At 40.6% G+C, this 19,906-nt stretch overlaps 1 protein-coding gene across 3 annotated transcripts in view; it reads left to right on the top strand.

Annotated features, from left to right (window-relative positions):
• CA5B (carbonic anhydrase 5B) overlaps positions 1-17,191 on the top strand; it is a 57,097-nt gene extending 39,906 nt beyond the window's left edge. For all 3 annotated transcript variants that reach the window (XM_012434611.2, XM_064364506.1, XM_012434626.2), the window contains 5 exons: positions 4,194-4,312; positions 6,012-6,107; positions 6,953-7,015; positions 8,405-8,560; positions 13,658-17,191. In XM_012434611.2, the coding sequence (XP_012290034.2) occupies positions 4,194-4,312; positions 6,012-6,107; positions 6,953-7,015; positions 8,405-8,560; positions 13,658-13,837 (614 nt within the window). In that variant the 3' untranslated portion in view covers positions 13,838-17,191. The remainder of the gene's footprint in view (positions 1-4,193; positions 4,313-6,011; positions 6,108-6,952; positions 7,016-8,404; positions 8,561-13,657) is intronic.
• Positions 17,192-19,906: the final 2,715 nt, after the last annotated feature.

Here is a 19,906-nt window from a genome sequence, read left to right as displayed (position 1 = left end):
GTCATAATTTGCTTACTGTTGTAATTTTTGCAAAGGTGGTTTTATAATGACACAAATGGAGGGTCTTTCCCTACAAAATATATGCTCTTAACCACATTAGACAATAGAATACCTCCCTGTCTCACCTCTCCTCTGTGTACAATTTACATAGGTATAAGGTCCAGCACATGTTGGAGACGTTAATGGTTTTTCTAGCTAGCAAGTGCCCAAGTCAGATGCCTGGGCCTCTAAACTCTTTTCTCCCAGGGGTCTCAAACACAACTCTACCTACAGGCCAGGGAAGTAATGAGAATGAGCGAGGCTGGGCATGTCTGAGGGAAATGGGAACAGTAGGAATGGTGGGCCTATCTAAAGGGGCAGCACTTTCTTCCACCCAGCATCTTGTTGCCTGGTGGGATTGTGTGCCCATCATGGCCAGGGTCTCTCACTGTCATAAGTTAAGTTGGCAATGTGGATTTTTATGTGAAATTGTCCAGCTTTAAATATTGGCAACTAATTAAAAAATGTGTTTAGTACTATGTGGATCAACAGTGTGTGGGTGAATCACAGCACACCTGAAGACCTGGCTGGGTGCAGTGGCTCACACCTATAATCCCAGCACTTTGGGAGGCTGAGGCAGGCAGATCACCTGAGCCCAGGAGTTTGAGGCCAGTCTGGGCAGCGTGGTGAAACAAAATATGCAAAAAATACAAAAATTAGCCAGATGTGGTGGTACGCGCCTGTAGTTTTCCCTGCTCAGGTGGCTGAGGCAGGAGGATTGCTTGGGGCCAGGAAGTCGAGGCTGCAATGAGCCTTGATCACGCCACTGCACTCCAGCCTGTGTGACAAAGTGAGATCCTGTCTCAAAAACAAAAACACAACTGAAGACCGATTCTGCCCCCACCTTCCTTTCCTTGCAGCCCTATTGGTGACATTCCTCTCTGCCCTGCTAATCACCTTTGGAGGAGACACAGTAAGGGTTCAGGAAATATTGCTAGGAAAGAGAAGCTGGCTTTTTCCTCTGCCCTGGTCTCTTGACGTGAGACCAGAACTTCAATTTCATTCAACAGATTGGATTCAATATTTGCCAAAACCATGCTCAAAATATGGCATAGAAAAGACTTTTGGAAGATATATATTTTTTTCAGTGTACTTTAGTACTGTCCTCCTGTTCACTTAGTGAATCATGTGATCTTATTCTGTGTACCTCACTTGTCTCCCAAAGAGAAGTAATTATTGATGTATTCACTAACCTTTTGCAATAACTTTTCTTTTTTTTTGAGACAGAGTCTTGCTCTGTTGCCCAGGCTGGAGTGCAATGGTGTGATCTCGCCTTACTGCAAACTCCGCCTCCCGGGTTCAAGTGATTCTCCTGCCTCAGCCTCCTGAGTAGCTGGGATTACAGGCGCCCACCACCACGCCTGGCTAATCTTTTATTTTTAGTAGAGACAGAGTTTTACTATATTGGTCAGGCTGGTCTCGAACTCCTAACCTCAGGTGATCCACCTGCCTCGGCCTCCCAAAGTGCTGGGATTACAGGCATGAGCCACCGCACCTGGCCTGCAAAACCTTTTCATGGAGAAAATTATGTAAGAATTTTTAAAAAGCTGGTAAGACACATAGCAGAGGCCGGGCCATGTTGGTTCACACTTATAATCCCAGCACTTTGGGAAACCAAGGCTGGAGGATCACTTAAGCTCAGGAGTCTGAGAACAGCCTGAGTAATATAGCGAGACCCCATCTCTACAAAAAATACAAAAATTAGCCTAGCTTGCTAGTGTGTCCTGTAGTCCCAGCTACTTGGGAAGCCAAGGTGGAAGGAATGCTTGAGCCTGGGAGGTTGAGGATGCTGTGAGCCAAGATAGCGCCACTGCACGCTGGCGTGGGCGACAGGGTTAGACCCTTTCTCAAAACAAACAAACAAAAGATACAGAGAAGACCATTGCGTGACATATCCAGTACATTTGGATCTTCAGATTGCTGTACTTGATCGTTTGTGTACCTAAAATTCAATTAATGATGCAATAAACTGTAAAAATTATTAATAGGGATGGTATAGATGGCTTTCGTGTTGCTGTGTTGGTTTCATTATGTACAGCCATTCCCAGGGTCTGATCAGATGGAAGAAATGGAGAACATGCCTTGGCAAATTAAAGGCAACAGAAAAATCAACACAACCCAAGGTGGTATCTGGGCCAGGTGCAGTGGCCCAATCGCCTATAATCCCATCATTTTGGGAGGCTGAGGTGGGTGGATCTCTTGAGCTCAGGAGTTCAAGACAAACCTGAGCAACATGGCAAAACGCCATCTCTACAAAAAAAACAAAAAACAACAACAAAAAAAACTTAGCCTGGCGTCCGGGTGTGGTGGCTCATGCCTGTAATCCCAACACTTTGGGAAGCCGAGGTGTTGAATCACAAGGTCAGGAGTTGGAAACCAGCCTGGCCAATATGGTGAAACCCCATCTGTACTAAAAATACAAAAATTAGCTGGGCATGGTGGGACATGCCTGTAGTCCCAGCTACTCGGGAGGCTGACGCAGGAGAATTGCTTGAACCCAGGAGGCAGAGGTTGCAGTGAGCTGCGATCACTCCACTGCACTCCAGACTGGGCAACAGAGTGAGACTTTGTCTCGGATAAAAAAAAAAAAAAAAAAAAAAAAATTAGTCTGGCATGGTGGTGCACACCTGTAGTCCCAGCTACTCAGGAGATTGAGGTAAGAGGATGGCTTGAGCCCAGGAGGCAGAGGTTGCAGTGAGCCGAGATTGTGCCACTGCACTCCAGCCTGGGTGACAGAGTAAGACCCTGTTTTTAAAAAAAAAACAAGAACAACTTGTCAATGTTTTGCCTATAATATATTGGTAGTAATTTGTGTGTGTGTGTGTTGAGACAGAGTCTCAGTCTGTCCTGAAGGCTGGAGTGCGGTGGCATGATCTCAGCTCACTGAAACCTCCACCTCCCGGGTTCCAGTGATTCTCCTGCCTCAGCCTCCTGGGTAGCTGGAACTACAGACGCCGGACACCACACCTGGCTAATTTTTTTGTGGTTTTAGTAGAGACGGGGTTTCACCATGTTGGTCAGGCTGGTCTCAAATTCCTGACCTCAGATGATCCACCTGCCTCGGCCTCCCAAAGAAATGGGATTACAGGCATGAGCCACTGCACCCAGCTGTGTGTTTTTTCAGTTGACATATTTGTATATATTTACCGGGTACAATGTGATATTTTGATATATGTATGCATTGTGGAATGATTATATCAAGCAATGAAAATATCCAGCCGGGCGCAGTGGCTCGCGCCTGTTATCCCAGCACTTTGGGAGGCTGAGGTGGGCGGATCATGAGATCAAGAGATTGAGACCAGCCTGGCCAACATGGTGAAAACCTATCTCTACTAAAACTACAAAAATTAATTGGGCATGGGGGCATGCGCCTGTAGTTCCAGCTTCTCATGTAGCAGGAGAATTGCTTGAACCCAGGAGGTGGAGGTTACAGTAAGCCAAGATGGCGCCACTGCACTCCAGCCTGGTGACAAAGTGAGATTCCATCTCAAAAAAAAAAAAAAGAAAAGAAAATATGCATCACCTCACATGCCATTTTTTTTGTAGTGAGAAAATCTACTGTTACTCTTTTAGTAATTTTGAAATGTGCAATACATTATTATCAACTATGATCTCCATGCTGTGCAATAAATCTTGAAAACATATTCCTCCTAACTGAAACTTTGTACCTTTTGACCAACATCTCCCAGGTGATCATTTTTGACTTGCAAATTACCTATTCCATTTCAATGAAAGGGAAAGCAACACTAGTATCTTCAAAAATTGAAAAGCAAACTGTGCATAAAAAAAAAGATCCCTTTGTCCCCATATTTCAGTATTACGAGGTCATGTTGGATAAATATTCTGAGAAATTTGTGTTTTATTGCACACAAAAGAAAACTGTACACAATAATATAGGATATAAAATTAAGTTAAGAATTGGCCTTTAACGATTGTTTGTAGTTTGTGATGTGGTTAAATCTTGATGTCATTTGGTCTTGTCCTTATATGTGCATTGACTGCATGAAAATCAAATTTATAAACACTTGTATGTAATTCAGTGTAATCCATTTAAGACAGGTCACATGGAGGGTCCACTGGAGATTTGGTCTTTCACCCACTTTCCCCCACAGCACAAATAACTCTTCCCTGAATTGTTGGATATGCCATTTTAGTGATCAAGGGAGGACCCCTGGAACACAACTACCGATTGAAGCAGTTCCATTTTCACTGGGGAGCCATCGATGCCTGGGGCTCCGAGCACACTGTGGACAGCAAATGCTTCCCAGCAGAGGTACGTTGAGAAGGTCAGGAACAGTGACAACGGTAGAGAAGTGGGGATAATTCTGAAGTTGTAGTTGTAAGAAATTATCAGAAAGAGTCAGGTGATTCCTATAAATGCTAAATAGCTTTCTCAGGCAATTTTGATCATTCTCAGCTAAGACATGTAAAAATGTTAACTTCTCTCATCTCAAATAATATAGCTGAAATGAACCTTAGGACCCTGAAACTGAATTCTTCTGGAATTCGAAGGTGGGCTCAAATAGTAGCCCAAAGTAATAACCTAGGGAATGTTGCGGAGCCACAGGTTGAATTAATGCAAGTTTGCAATGGTGGGAGCCTAAATGAAGGCTGTGGCAATAGAAGTAGAAAAAGAGATCCAGATTTATCAAGCATTTCTGAAATTAAAGCAACGGTACTTTAGGTAGGGTTCTCTTCAGGATAGGAGAAGGCAAAATTAACCGTGACTTTGTGGTGTCTCACTTGGGAGGCTGGGCGATAATGCATTCATAACCGATGGATGAGGAATGATTTGTAGGGAAATAAAGGGAGATTCTAAGGAAATAGAATTTCTTCTTACAACTTTTTTCCTAATTCCGTTGTAAATGTTATGTTAAAAATAAAAGCACATTTTAAAATGTATTTTATATTTATTTTGTTTTGTTTTGTGAGACAGGGTCTCACTGTGTCACCCAGGCTGGAGTGCAGTGGCACAATCACAACTCACTACAGCCTCTATCTTAAGCAATCCTTCCACCTCAGCCTCCCATAGCTGAGACTACAGGCATGCACCACCATGCCCTGCTAATTTTTCATTTTTTTTGTAGGGAGACAGGGTTTCACTATGTTGTCCAGGCTGGTCTCAAACTCCTGGGTTCAAGTGATTCTCCCACCTCGGCCTCCCAAAATTCTGAGATTACAGGTATAAGCCACCACACCTAGCCTAAAAATACATTTTATTTTATTTTTATTTATTTATTTATTTATTGAGACAGAGTCTTGCTCTGTCACCAGGCTGGAGTGCAGTGGTACGATCTCAGCTCACTGCAACCTCCACCTTATGGGTTCAAGCAGTTCTCCTGCCTCAGCCTCCCACGTAGCTGGGACTACAGGTGTGCGCCACCATGCCCAGCTAATTTTTGTGTTTTTAGTAGAGATGGGGTTTCGCCCTGTTGGCCAAGATAGTCCCGATCTCTTGACCTCGTGATCCACCTGCCTTTGCCCCGCAAAGTGCTAGGATTCCATGCGTGAGCCACAGTGCCCGGCCAAAGCACATTTTAAATGGTTATTCTTTGAAGAAGAAATTTGTCTTTAACTCCTGCATAATTTCCATAGGGAGGATCTGTTTCTCTCAATATAAACATCTTCTCTGCTGTAGATGCAAGTGGATTTTGAATATTGGTATTTCATGCAAATCAAGATGGAACTGGACAAATGTTGACTGCTCACTGAAATGTCACTTTGCTATAAGAATTTTCTATTTTTCTCCCCAAATAAATCCCTTTATTCTAAAATAAAATTAATTGCTGCTCTTGCCTAAATTTCTCCCTGATCTTTGTTTCTATCTCATTTTGGATTGTCATATGCTTTTCTTAGTGGCTTGACTTTGGGTGAGGAAACATGTTTAAATGTCATAGGTTGACTGAGGCTGGGCTTTATTCTAGAGAGATCCTGTGTAGTCACGTGTTAACCCTCTTTTCATGGTGTTTCAGCTGCACTTAGTGCATTGGAATGCAGTCAAATTTGAAAACTTTGAGGATGCAGCACTGGAAGAAAATGGTTTGGCTGTGATAGGAGTATTTTTAAAGGTAAAAAAATCTCACCAACTTTAAATAATGTGTTGTATTCTAGAATGAAAAGATGGAACATTATAATATTGTTATATACTTTAAGAGTATTGGGATCCATACACTGGTAAGATAAATAGTACTTGAAATACAGGATTGTTAAGAATATATTTTAGGTCCAAGCATGGTGGCTCATGCCTGTAATCCCAGAACATCGGAAGTCCAAGGAGGGCAGATCATTTGAGGTCAGGAGTTCGAGACCAGCCGGGCCAACGTGGGGAAACCCTGTTTCTACTAAAAATACAAAAATTAGCTGGCCATGATGGTGCACACCTGTAATCCCAGCTACTCGAGAGGCTGAGGCAGGAGGATTGCTTGAGCCTGGGAGGCGGAGGCTGCAGTGAGCCAAGATTGTGCCACTGCACTCCAACCTGGGTGACATAGCAAGACTCCATTCCCCCCACCAAAAGAATATAATTTAAATGGTACTAAAATGCACAGTCCAACAGAGTGGTCACAATCCACATGTGGCAACTGAGCACTTGAAATGTGTCTAACTGCAATGGTGGAACTATTTTTTATTTTATTTAATTTTAATTTCAATTTAAGAACTGATACTTAAATGAAGCAGGGGGCACCTTTCTCTGCAGGCATGCTGACCTTGTCAGCAAACAGCCTACTCATTTATTCTCTAATTTAATTCAGTGAGGTTTATAAAATTATAAATTACAAGTTTAAGTGTAGTTTCTGTCATGCAGTTTGTTTTTATGTAATCACCAGGTGGTTAATTTTAATTCACATTCTGTCACAGTTTCTACAGTGAGATGTCCATTGTTTGTAATGTTTTCTTATTTGTTGTTCTTTAGCTAGGCAAACATCATAAAGAGCTACAGAAATTAGTGGATACTTTGCCATCAATTAAGCACAAGGTACTATTTGTTTTCCTTAATGACTTGAAATATACTTTTATGTTTCAATCTCAGAGCAGAGACATTACCAAGGCACTTGAATTGGGAAGTTTAATTAAGTGAACTGTATTCAGCCTTAGAAGAAAACTTGCCATTTATGATTCCAGGGGACAGAAGTAGTAATTCTGTGGGTAGGCAGTGAGCTTTCTGGTTTTGCTGCAGTGCCACTGAGGACTTGGGGCCTCAGGGGCATATGGCTGTCCCCTCCTCTGTTCCCGACACTGGCTCCTTCTAAGTCCTTGTGAACACACCCAGAGCAGTCTTCTTTTCTCTAGCTGCCCTCCCACAGGCAGGGAGCAGAGAGCAATTCTACAGAAACTTGCCTTGTCCAGCTGGAAAGAACAGTAATCCACATCCTTCAGGTCGGATGCCTTTGTCTAGTCCCCAAGATTAATTCTTCAATATTCAGAATCTCAAAGGGCTGCTCTCTGGAGGCCCATATAGTCTCTCCCTCTCCTTCTCATCCCCCACTGTATCCCTATGGTCCCCACCTCTTTCCCTCTCCTTTCCTCTCTGGAAGCCCATATATTATTTCTCCCCATCCCCCACTCTCTCCTTCCGGTCCCTACCTCTTTCCCTCTCCTTTCCTCTCTATTTCCCTCTTTTTTTTTTTTTTTTTTTTTTTCTGAGACGGAGTTTTGCTCTTATTACCCAGGCTGGAGTGCAATGGCGCGATCTCGGCTCACTGCAACCTCCGCCTCCTGGGTTCAGGCAATTCTCCTGACTCAGCCTCCTAAGTAGCTGGGACTACAGGCACGCGCCACCATGCCCAGCTAATTTTTTGTATTTTTAGTAGAGACGGGGTTTCACCATGTTGACCAGGATGGTCTCGATCTCTTGACCTCGTGATCCACTCGCCTCGACCTCTCAAAGTGTTGGGATTACAGGCGTGAGCCACCGCGCCCGGCCCCTATTTCCCTCTTTTTCTCTCTCTCGCCTTTTAGTTCAGGATTCTGGCTCTTCCTGATCTGCATTTCTTCTTAAAAGGACAATTCTCAGCCTCTCTTAAAAATGCAAAGCCTCCTTCTTTATGCATTGGCCACTGTCTAAAATCGCCTAAGAAAATTCAGAGGAGACTACCTCCTGGATCCTCACTAGAATTGAGAGATCAGATGGTTTTGGCTGTTTTCCCACTGGAGAATTTTAAAAATACACAGTTAACTGCAGAAACAAAGCCTGGGCATGATTCCATCCTAAGCAGCAATGCTTCAGGAAGCTACCTAGAAGGGCCTGGAGCTCCTCTGGGCCACTGCTGATCCCCAGACACTCCCTGAGAACCATCACCTGTTGTCTGATTCCTGAGTGGTTTTCACCACTAAATAATGACTTAGTTATCTCTTCCTTGGCCAGGACACCCTTGCGGAATTTGGATCATTTGACCCTTCCTGCCTGATGCCTACCTGCCCAGATTACTGGACCTACTCAGGGTCTCTGACTACTCCACCCCTCTCTGAGTCTGTCACCTGGATCATTAAGAAGCAGCCAATAGAGGTTGATCATGATCAGGTACGTTCTCTCTACAATTTCAACCAAAGGAAATCTTTGCCCATTTAAAACAAGGCTGGGTTCAGACTGTGGCATCAGTTTTAACATCTTGTAATGCTTATACATTTTTATTAAAGTGTACCAATATCTTGTCTCAGTTTGGATATGAATTTGGGGATGTTTCAAATTAACTAGAGAGAAGAGTTAAAACACAGAAGAACATAAGCTTTTTACATCTATATTTGACAATTACATATGTCTTCTTATGCCTTTTGTATTTTATATATAAATATTAAACTCTATACAAAATCAAGACTCTTTTAAAGGGAAGAAAGAAGGCTGGAAATAAAATGTGTTCAAAACTCTTTAAAATCCTTAAGGGAGTTCTACTGTAGAATCTCAGGATAAATATAGAATCCAACAATGTTTGTCCAGAAACTTTAATTTAAGTCAGTTTTGTGAACTTGTAGTTACTATGCAAATACTCAAAATCCCATATAATGTATAATATAACTGAACTACAATAATATTTGCTCATACTTGCCTTATGGGATTTTTATTGATTGCAAAGCATTTTCATAAGAACAAAAGCTTCCAAATTCTTTTTATGAAGCCAGCATAACTGATAACAACACTCACCAAAGATTGGACCCCCCTCTGAAGAATATATTAAAAAAAAAAAGCTAAAAAGAAAATATTAGAAACAGAATCCAGCAGTACATCAGAAGAAATATATACTTTGTCCAAGTAGCTTTTACACCGGTAATACAAGAATGGTTCATTTTTAAGAATGATATTAATATAATTCATTGTATCAGTGGATCTAAATAGAAAAATCATATTATCATTTCCAGGGAAGTCAAAAAGACATTTGTAAAAATCACCATTCAGTTTTTGAAAATTTTTAATAAAACAGCTGAATAGAGACTTTCCTATCTTAATAAAACAGATTGATCTCAGTTCAAAAGTAAATAGTAGGTTTTGTATGGAAAGGATTATTACCATATTAAGTTTTATATTAAATTACATTCTGGAAGTAGCCAGTACAGTTAGACCAGAAAATAAAAACTAAATTAGAGAAACAATAAAACACTACTACAAAAATCAGAGATAATTCAGTAATCAGTGGAGTACAATATTAATTTCAACAAGGAAAGCTAATAAAAAAAAACTTAAAATGTTCCTGGAGTATACAAAGAAGTCTTGAGTTAATAAAGTTAACACATTACAGGATCAAAAGACATCATAAAGACACCTTTTTTGTCATAAATGACAACCTAATTCGTCATTCTCCATGAATTGTTTATTCACCATAAATTTAATGTGTTTCCAATAAATATACCAATAGGATTTTAAAATCAATATGCTATTTCTAAACTCATGAATAAAGACAAACACATAAATAACCAGGGAAAATCCTAGAAAAGGAAATAAGGGACGATTAGACTCACAAGGTTATAAAGCCTCAATAATTAAATAGCATGTTACTGGCACATGGATAAAGAGATCAGTCAAGGGAAGTATATTAGTCAGAGTTCTCCAGAGAAACAGAACCAATAAGATAGATATTGTATTAGTCCATTTTCACACTGCTACAAAAAACTACCTGAAACTGGGTAATTTATGAAGAAAGGAGGTTTAATTGACTCATAGTTCCACAGGCTTAAAAGGAAGCATGACTGGGAGGCCTCAGGAAACTTAAAATCATAGCAAAAGGCAAAAGGAAGCAAAGACCTTCTTCACATGGTGGTAGAAGAGAGAGGGAGAGATGGGGGAAGTGCCACACACTTTTAAACCATCAGATCTTGTGAGAACTTTCACTATCACAAGAATAGTAAGGAGGAAGTCCACCCCCATGATCCAGTCACCTCCTACCAGGCCCCTCCCCTGACATGGGTGGAGGGATTACAATTTGACATGAGATTTGGGTAGGGACACAGGGCCAAACCGTATCAGATATAGATAAAGACAAATAAAAAAAAAAAGAAAGAAAAAGTTAAAGTTAGATAACTAACCCTAAAAAGGTTAAATAACCCTAACCCTATAACTCTATAAAGATAAAGGAAAAGTTAGATAAGGATAAAGAAAAAGTTTTATCATAAGGTATTGGCCATGTGATTATGGAGACTAAGAAGTCTTACAATCTGCCATCTGCAAGCTGGAGACCCAGGAAAGACAGTGGTGTAGTTCAAAGGCCTGAGAGCTGGAGAGCTGATAATGTAGATTTCTATCTTGGTCTGAAAGCCTGAGAACCAGGAGCTCCAAAGGTAGGAGACGATTGATGTTCCAGCTCAAGTATTCAGAGCAAATTCAACCTTCCTCTGCCTTTTTATTCTATTCAGACCCTCAGTGTATTAGATGATTCCCATCCACTTTGGGGAGGGCCATTTACTTTACTCAGTCCACCTATTCAAATCCTAATCTCCTCCAGAAACACCTTCATAGACATACATAGACACAGTATTTAACCTGTCTGTGTATCCTATGGCCCAATCAAGTTGACACATAAAATTAACCATCACAGGAAGAAAATAATAATTTCAGAAATATGTCCAAATAAATTTGATAAATATAGCATCTCAACTCAGTAGGCAGGAAAGATAGAGTATCCAGTAAATGCTGTTGAAGAAAAATTGAGCAGACATTTTGGGGTAAAAATTGGATCCATCATTCAGACCTTATACAAGAATACATTCCAGATATATTATATGTAAAAACTATCATTATAAAAGTACTAGGATAAGCACAGGAAAATCCTTTTATACCTGCAAATGTGTAGGCTTTGTGGCCTATAATTTAGTCTGTTTCTATTCTTTGGATTAAAAAATTGACACATTTCCTTGACTTGTATTCCTTCTAGAAAAACAAATGAACATAACATTGAAAAATAAATAAATACATCACAGGGTCAGTGGCCCATGTGAGGATTTTGTAAATAAAATTTCAACAAAACTTTAAAATTTATTTTTCAATTATATAATTTCAAATTTTATTTTTTATTTTCTGGTCTAACTGTATCGGCTATTCCAGAATGTAATTTAATATGAAACTTATGGTAACAGAAAATTTAGTAAGGAAAACAATGCTACCTGTCATCTGTAATATTATCCTATTGCCTATAATTTTACCACTATCATTGTTTGGGGAAATGCTTCTGGTCTCCTGTCTATCCAGATGCACATGAATCCTTCTGGACACACACACACACACACAGAGTTTTTGTATGAAAATGGAATCATTCTGTACATACCATTTTGCTGCTCTTTTCACTCAGCGATGCATGGAACATTTTACAGAGAATGAACATCTTCGGTATTATTTTAAGGACTATATACTAGTTCATTTCATAGATCAGATGTCATTTTTCTTTGCTATTTAGGCTATTTCTAACCTTCTGCAATTAGCTGAATAAAAAGAAACATTACTTGTATAGCTTCCTAATTAGTGAGAGCTTATGTGTAATTTGCAAGTACAGCCACTGTGTGATACGTGCATTGCTTGCTTTCAGTCGTAGTTCAGCCTCCTCAGCTCTGCTTGGCCTGAAGTCTTTGTTGCAAATGACCCTTCACTTGCTTGTCTACTGTGCCTCAGGCTGTATTCTCAGTTGTTACAATGAGGCAGATTGAATGAGGGGGAATGTAGTGAATGGATTTTCCTACAGGCCTGAAGTAAAGTATTTCTTTCTCCCCCCGCTACCCTCGCCCCCCAGTTTCACTTTTGTTTCCCAGGCTGGAGTCCAGTGGTGTGATCTCAGCTTACTGCAACCTCTGCCTCCAGGGCTCAGTAGCTGGGATTACAGGCATGCACCACCATACCCAGCTAATTTTGTATTTTTAGTAGAGACAGGTTTCACTATGTTGGTCAGGCTGGTCTCAAACTCCTGACCTCAGGTGATTTGCCCACCTCGGCCTCCCAAAGTGCTGGGATTACAGGCGTGAGCCACTATGCCTGGCCTAAGTAAAATATTTCATAACAATTGGGTCTGAAACCAAGGGACTGCTGGTTGATACTGCTGCCATATCACAGAACAAGCTGTTGATATTCTGGGTTGATCCTTTTGCATTGAGCTATACTGTCTGATATTGTAGCCACTGGACACATGTAACCATTTACATTTAGATATAAGTACATTAAATGTAAATTTTAGTTCCTCAGTTGCACTGGCCACATTTCAAGTGCCCAGTAGCCATATGTGGCTTGTGACTACTGTAATGGACCATGCAGGGGACATTTCTGACATTGCAGAAAGTTCTGTTGGACAGCATAAGCACAGAGCATCCCATCTCCAGTTAAGACACCTACATGCAGCCTGGTGTGGTAGCTGATGCCTGTAACCCAGCACTTTGGGAGATCTAGGTGGGAGGATCACTTGAGGCCAGGAGTTCAAGACCAACCTGGGCAACATAGCAAGACCCTGTCTCTACAAAAAATTAAAAAATTAGCTGGGTGTGGTGGCATGTGCCTATAATCCCAACTACCTGGGAGCCTGAAGTGGGAAATCACTTGAGTCCCAGAGGTTGAGGCTACAGTGAACCATGATCACACCACTGCACTCTAGCCTGGGTGACAGAGTAAGACTCTGTCTTAAAAAAAAAGACATCAATATGCATTCCTTTGCCCACACTACCCAGGTGCAGTGAGCAATCAATAATACATGTTTTATGTTAATGAGTCAGTTAAATTTTTTTTAAAACCTACTTATTTTTGGTGTTTTTAGTATATGCATCAGTCCTTTCCTTTCTCATTCTGTAAGCTGGCTATTTTGCTCATTTGAAAAGGAGGTTCTTGAGAATGAAAGAGATGAATGAACTCATCCTTGGTAAATGGATAATATGTAGGGACAGGGCCTTTGCCCCAGGTCTTTGGATCCCAAGTGCCCTCCTGGTTTCACCACCTCCTGCTGCTCTCCTCCCCACAGGACCACCATCAGGATCATCACCACCACCAGGCATTTTATTCCCTGTCAAGTGGTGAAGGCATTCTTACCCAGAAATAACTTCTCCTTCTGTATCTAATTTGAGACAAATGCTTCAGAATTGTAAAAACGAAAGTAATTTATTCACGAGGTAAAGCAGGTTTTCTATTGAAATTATTCATGCTTTCTGTTTCTATTTCTAGCTTGAGCAATTTCGGACCCTGCTTTTCACTTCCGAGGGGGAGAAGGAGAAAAGAATGGTGGACAACTTCCGCCCACTTCAGCCACTGATGAATCGCACTGTCCGTTCATCCTTCCAGCACGATTATGTGCTGAATGTACAAGTGAAACCCAAGCCGGCAGCCAGCCAAGCAACCCACTAAAACGTTCATACCTAGGCAGTATTTTGCCTTTGCTTTAATATATACTAGCTTACTAAAAATTGTTAACTAGACTAATCTAAATATCTGCATTTGATAATATTTACAGATGTGCATTTCTTAGCATGTGAGTGCTTCATCAGTCTTTGAGTAAAGCTATTTGGTACCAGCAAGAGACACAAGTTTCTCTTACAGCTACCTGTTGGTAACTGTAATGCCTTTTTTTTTTTCCAGACTAGGTCTCACTCTGTTGCCCAGGCTAGAATGCAGTGGCACAATGACAGCTCACTGCAGCCTTGAACTCCTAGACTCAAGCAGTCCTCCTGCCTTAGCCTCTGCAGTAGCTGGGGCTACAGGTGCTGGCCACCTAGCCCGGCGTGTAATATCTTTTTATATCTGACATTTTTGAGCTGTCTTTTTATGTTTATCCATTAGTGGTTCTATAGTGCTATATGTAGGAATTATAATCAAAATTTTTAACAAGTGGTAAGGCATAGACATTGACCAGAACTCAGGCCTTTCAGAAACAGCCTGTGGGCCCAGACTGGTACTTCCTGGCTGAACATGAGTCATGGTTTAGGTGTATTTTATTTCATAACATGAATGTGTATTCTTTCATAAGGGCTTCTCAATGAGTATATTTGCCCCAGTCTTTAATTGTTATAAGGACATGATACGTTTACTTACTATCAATTTATGATGTAGAAAAACAAGGACTTTTCCTATATCCAGAAATACTTTTGCACTTCTGAAGATCAGATATTTTACTTAAAGGTCTGATCATATAGAAAATATATGCAGAACATTTTAAAGAAAATACTTGGCCAGGTGCGGTGGCTCACGCCTATAATCCCAACACTTTGGAAGTCTGAGGTGAGTGGATTACTTGAGGTCAGGAGTTCGAGACCAGCCTGGCCAACATGATGAAACACTGTCTCTACTAAAAATACAAAAATTAGCTGGGCATGGTGGTAGACATCCGTAATTCCAGCTACTCAGGAAGCTGAGGCTAGAGAATCGCTTCAACCCAGGAGGCGGAAGTTACAGTGAGCCAAGATTGTACCATGCACTCTAGCCTAGGTGACAGAGTGAGACTCCATCATGTCTAATAAAAAAAAAGAAAATGCTAAAAGTACCTAGAACTTAGAATTCTTTCATTGTATATTTCCAGAAATAATTTTCAAAGGTTTCGTAATCTAATAGCCTGTAGTTTATAATATTATTTTGTATTATTTGCACACTGTTACATAGTATATAATGATAATCTTTTCTACAGTAAAAAAGGTATCCTGTCTGAACTTTACAACTGTCTGAACTTTATTTACTCATTAGTCAAGGTTCTTTGCAAGGCAGGTGATCAACTTAAATCTCTCAGTTTATACAGTAGTTTATAAGACTTTTGTTATGGTCATAGGGAGAGAAACTTGTCAGATAGGCTAAAATCTAGATGCCCCTGTTGCTGTTGCTTATCTTGGAATGTTTCCAAATGCCTCTAAGGCTATGTTCAGACTCAGTGTTGCATCAATAACTGGTAGTATTTCTTTCATTAATATGTTAGTCATCTGGTCTGCAAGATAGGGTTGGATGAATATACTTAACACTACTGAACTGTACACTTAAAGATGGTTAGGAAGGAAATGGGACTACATCAGACTTAAAACTTTCTGTGTGTCAAAGGAAGCAATCAACAAAGTGAAAAGGCAAGCTCTAGAGTGAGAGAAAATAATTGCAAATCATATATCTTATAAGGAGCCCACATCCAGAATATATGAGGAACTTCTATAACTCAACAACAAGAAAACCAAATAACTCAATTTTAAAAAATGGGCAAAGGACTTGCATAGACATTTCTCCAAAGAAGATATACAAATGGGCAGTAAGAATATGAAAAGATGCTCAACATTGCTAATTATTAGGGAAATGCAAATCAAAACCACAATGAGATATCATCTCACACCCATGATGATGGCTATCAGAAGAACAAAAAAATAACAAGTGTTGGGGAGGATGCAGAGAAACTGAATCTCTTGTGCACTGTTGGTGGTAATGTAAAATGGTGCAGTCATCATGGAAAAGAGTACACAGGTTTCTCAAAGAACTGAAAACAGAATTACCATAAGAATTACCACCAAAGTGGGATCTCAAAGAGATATTTGTACATCCATGTTCATAGAGCATTATTCACAATAGCCAAGAGGTTCTGGAAGCATCCCAAATGTCCATCAACAGATGAATGGATAAAGAAAATGTGGCATATATGTTCAACAGAATATTATTCAGCTTTTAAAAAGAAGGAAATACTGTCAAACGTACAATGTGGATGAACCTTGAAGGCATTATGTCAAGTGAAATAAGTCAGTCACAAAAGAACAAATACCGTATGATTCCTCCACGTGAAGTGTCCAAAGTAGTCAAAATCATACAGTAGAAAGTAGAAAGGTGGTTACCAAGGGCCGGAGGAAGGGGAGAGGGTGAATTTGTATTTAGTGGGTATAGAGCTTGTGTTGCAAGAATTCTAGAGATCTATTGCAAAGCAGTGTGATTATACTTAACACTACTGAACTGTATACTTAATATGATTAAGATGGTGTATTTAAAAAAATAATTAAGATGGTCATTTTTATATTTGTATTTTACCACGTTAAAAGTAAAAAATTAATTTCATAGAGAAAAAAAGATAGGGCTGGAGTTGCACGTATAAGTTTCAGAAATATCTCTTTTAAAAAGGGGGAGATGTGAAGTCTTTTGCATGTATGCCCCAGGAAACGCGTAAGATTCTTAAAAAGGTAAACATGGTATGAAATGAAATCTTTGTTAACTTTCTGCAGTTCACCTATTTCAAAGTATAGTTACCTTTAAAAGGGTAAACACACAAGATACGCATTTTCCAGAGCACACAGGCTTTCCTCCTAACTGCCTTGTGAAACGATCAGGGCAAAACCCTTCCTGCAGTGAGTTTTCCAAATTGAAGGGAGAAGTAATGTACAGAATGCCTGACTTGCCCTCCTTCTTGCGTCTTATACCTGATGTTCTGGTGTGATTATTAACCACACTCTTTCACTTTGAACCGTGTCCTGGTTTGCATGGCCACCTTCCCTGCAGCGGTGATAGAAACTTCCATGCCTTAGTTAGATGACCCTCAAAGGGGCACATTAGATTTCCCTGGCTACTGATACACCTTAACAAGAAGCTTGTGTTTTTTATGCCCTCAAAAGTGTTTTGCTTGTACTTTCCTAGACATGAAGGTGGAAAATGGGCCTAAGGTCTGTCAAAGGTCTTGGAAGATAAGCTTGTATTAAAATTGCTGTTCATTTTCATTAAATAATACTAGATCAATAAAACCCTTTCTTTACAATATTAGTGGTTGGTGAAAGACTTGCTTTCTATTGTTTCGGTATATGTATATGTCTGTAAAATTAATGAGCTATCCTTTAACTTGTAGATTAGAAAGTGACTAAAAACTCATAGGGGTACTAAAGAAGCAACAATGGGAAGAGGCGGCCGATCCTCCTCAGTGCGCCTCTTTCTGTCAAACAGTACAGTGTACAGTCTGCTGATATCATCATATAGGGCAGGCTGTGACTGCCTTTCTCCTTTCCCAGGGCTAAATGGTGTCAAGCAGGTTCAGTGTACACTGGTTACCAACCTGAGTCCAGTGTGACAGAACACACTCATACCCAATAAATTACATGAAGCAGGTTTATTACTTACAGACAGGAAGCAAGGGACAAAAGAGGCCCTGGCTGCATTGTGAGCCAGTCCCCCAGGGCTCTAGAAAGCTGCCCAGGGCAGGGGTGATGGAGTCTTGACTGTACCTGCCCCACTTGCACCACAGCTGACAGACCCCAAAAGGCACCCTGCCTTGGGTTATATACCATAGGGGCCACATGACTCACTGGGCAAAGCTTTAAAGGACATCCTGCTTCTAGGGGAGAGCAGAACACAACCTGGCTGACGTGAACAGTTCCTCCCTACCTCAAATGTTACATTCCCTAAGAGGGACAAGAACAAGGGCAAACTGTTTCAGGCAGTTCTTCCATATCAGGATATTGCATTCCCAGTGCATTCTACAGTTATTCTTAAGAACTACAAGCAAGGAAGAGGGAAGAACTGGGTCAGTCCAAGGCCACCTGGAGAACTGTCTTGCACATGGGTTAAGGTAAAGTTGGCTATTCTAAAACCAGGCATCCACCCAAAAGAAGTTTGGAAGATGTCTTTCTCTATTAAATTCAAATGATGGTAATTATAGTTTGGAAGTGGAATTGGCTTTTAGAGTTACTTCTGTAATGAAATTAACAAGCAATTCAAGCCTATTTCTGAAAATGAATTCAGTGGTTAATTGCTGAAAATAAATGTCTAACTCCTATAAAAGGAAATTTACATTCATTTCTAACTCATTAAAATATCTATGGCTAGGCACTGTGACTCATGCTTGTAATCCCAGCACTTTGGGAGGCTGAGGCAGACGGATTACCTGAGGTCGGGAGTTCGAGACCAACACCCAGCCAACATGGTGAAACCCCGTTTCTACTAAAAAATACAAAAATTAGCTGGGTGTGGTGGCGTGAGCCTGTAATTCCAGCTACTTGGGAGGCTGAGGCAGAAAATCACTTGAGCCTGGGAGGCGGAGGTTGCAGTGAGTTGAGATTTCTTAGAAGATATTATTACTTATTGTTCTGAAGTGAAAGTCTGGTCTGATTCATAAGAAATGTTGCAACAACTCAAACACTGATGCTTTCAGAATGGGCAGCAATTCTCAGCATAAGTTCTGATCACAGGGGCAAAATTTGTGACTTCCATAGCTACAACATTCTGTGCCATCCGGGGCACTCTAGTTTGGAGATACAACTGCCAAATCTCCACCCAGAGAGTTTAGTTTAAGATTTAGTCAAGAAGCAGACAGGTAAAGGTGACGATGTGTACTAAACCATGATAGATGTTATAAAAGGTGGAATACTTGTGCTGGAAACGCATATAGTGCCTCACCCCTCTTGAGGGGGTAAGGAAATTTTCACACTAATGATGATAATGATGATGGTGATGATGATGTAACAGCTAAAGTTTTGGAGGCATCCACTATTGCCGGGCACTGTACCAGCATATAGCATGGATTATCTTACTCAGTTTTCATAATAAAAGCCTTATAAGATGGAAACTATTATTACTATCTTTGTTTTTACAAATGAGAAAACAGGAGTAGACATTAAGAAAAAAAAAAATTTTTTTTTTTTTCAGATGGAGTCTCACCCTGTCACCCAGGCTGGAGTGCAGTGGTGCAATCTCGGCTCATTGCAACCTCCACCTCCCGGGTTCAAGGGATTCTCCTGACTCAGCCTCCCAAGTAGCTGAGACTATAGGTGTGCGCCACCACATCTGGCTAATTTTTGTATTTTTAGTAGAGACGGGGTTTCACCGTGTTAGCCAGGATGGTCTTGATTTCCTGACCTCGTGATCTGCCCGCCTCAGCCTCCCAAAGTGATGGAATTATGGGTGTGAGCCACTGTGCCCCGCGACATCAAGGAATTTACTCAAGATCACAACCAGCCAATGCACTGAGCTGGACAAGGTCAACTTGGAAGTGAAGGGAACATGTGTTGCCCCAAGTGTGTCAGTATAAGAGGGATTAGGGTGAGGTTTTATGCAGAGTTTGGGCTTCAGTTGAGTAATTCTAAGGAGGGATTAGAGGAAGCAGGGCAGTAGTTTAGTAATAGGATATCTCAGCAACTTTAATTTGGAGGAGAACGGAACAAACCTAGGCCAAGGAAGCTATTCAATCACTCAAAAGATAGAGGTTGTTAGTCATTTTACAGCTGTAATGTATCCTTGTGAGGAACATTTTTTGCTTGGCCTTGTATGTGTACATTAAAGTCTGATTATTAGTTGGGATAATTTTCAGTTTCTCAATCCCTACTCTAATTACTCCAGTTTAATTCCTTATCACCTTTCACTCAGATTATTGTGATAGTCTAGCTTTATCTTTTAATCCTTTATATTGCAAAGCAGAGTAATTTACCTAAAACATAAATGCAACCACAATAAGCCTCTATTTAAAAGCTTTCAACGATTCACTGT

Source organism: Aotus nancymaae, unplaced genomic scaffold (genome assembly GCF_030222135.1).
Source record: "Aotus nancymaae isolate 86718 unplaced genomic scaffold, 86718_ANA_hifiasm-v0.15.2.pri h1tg000058l, whole genome shotgun sequence".
NCBI lineage: Eukaryota > Metazoa > Chordata > Mammalia > Primates > Aotidae > Aotus > Aotus nancymaae.
Note: the sequence above shows the minus strand (reverse complement) of the source record. Positions and strands in the feature narration are given on the sequence as shown.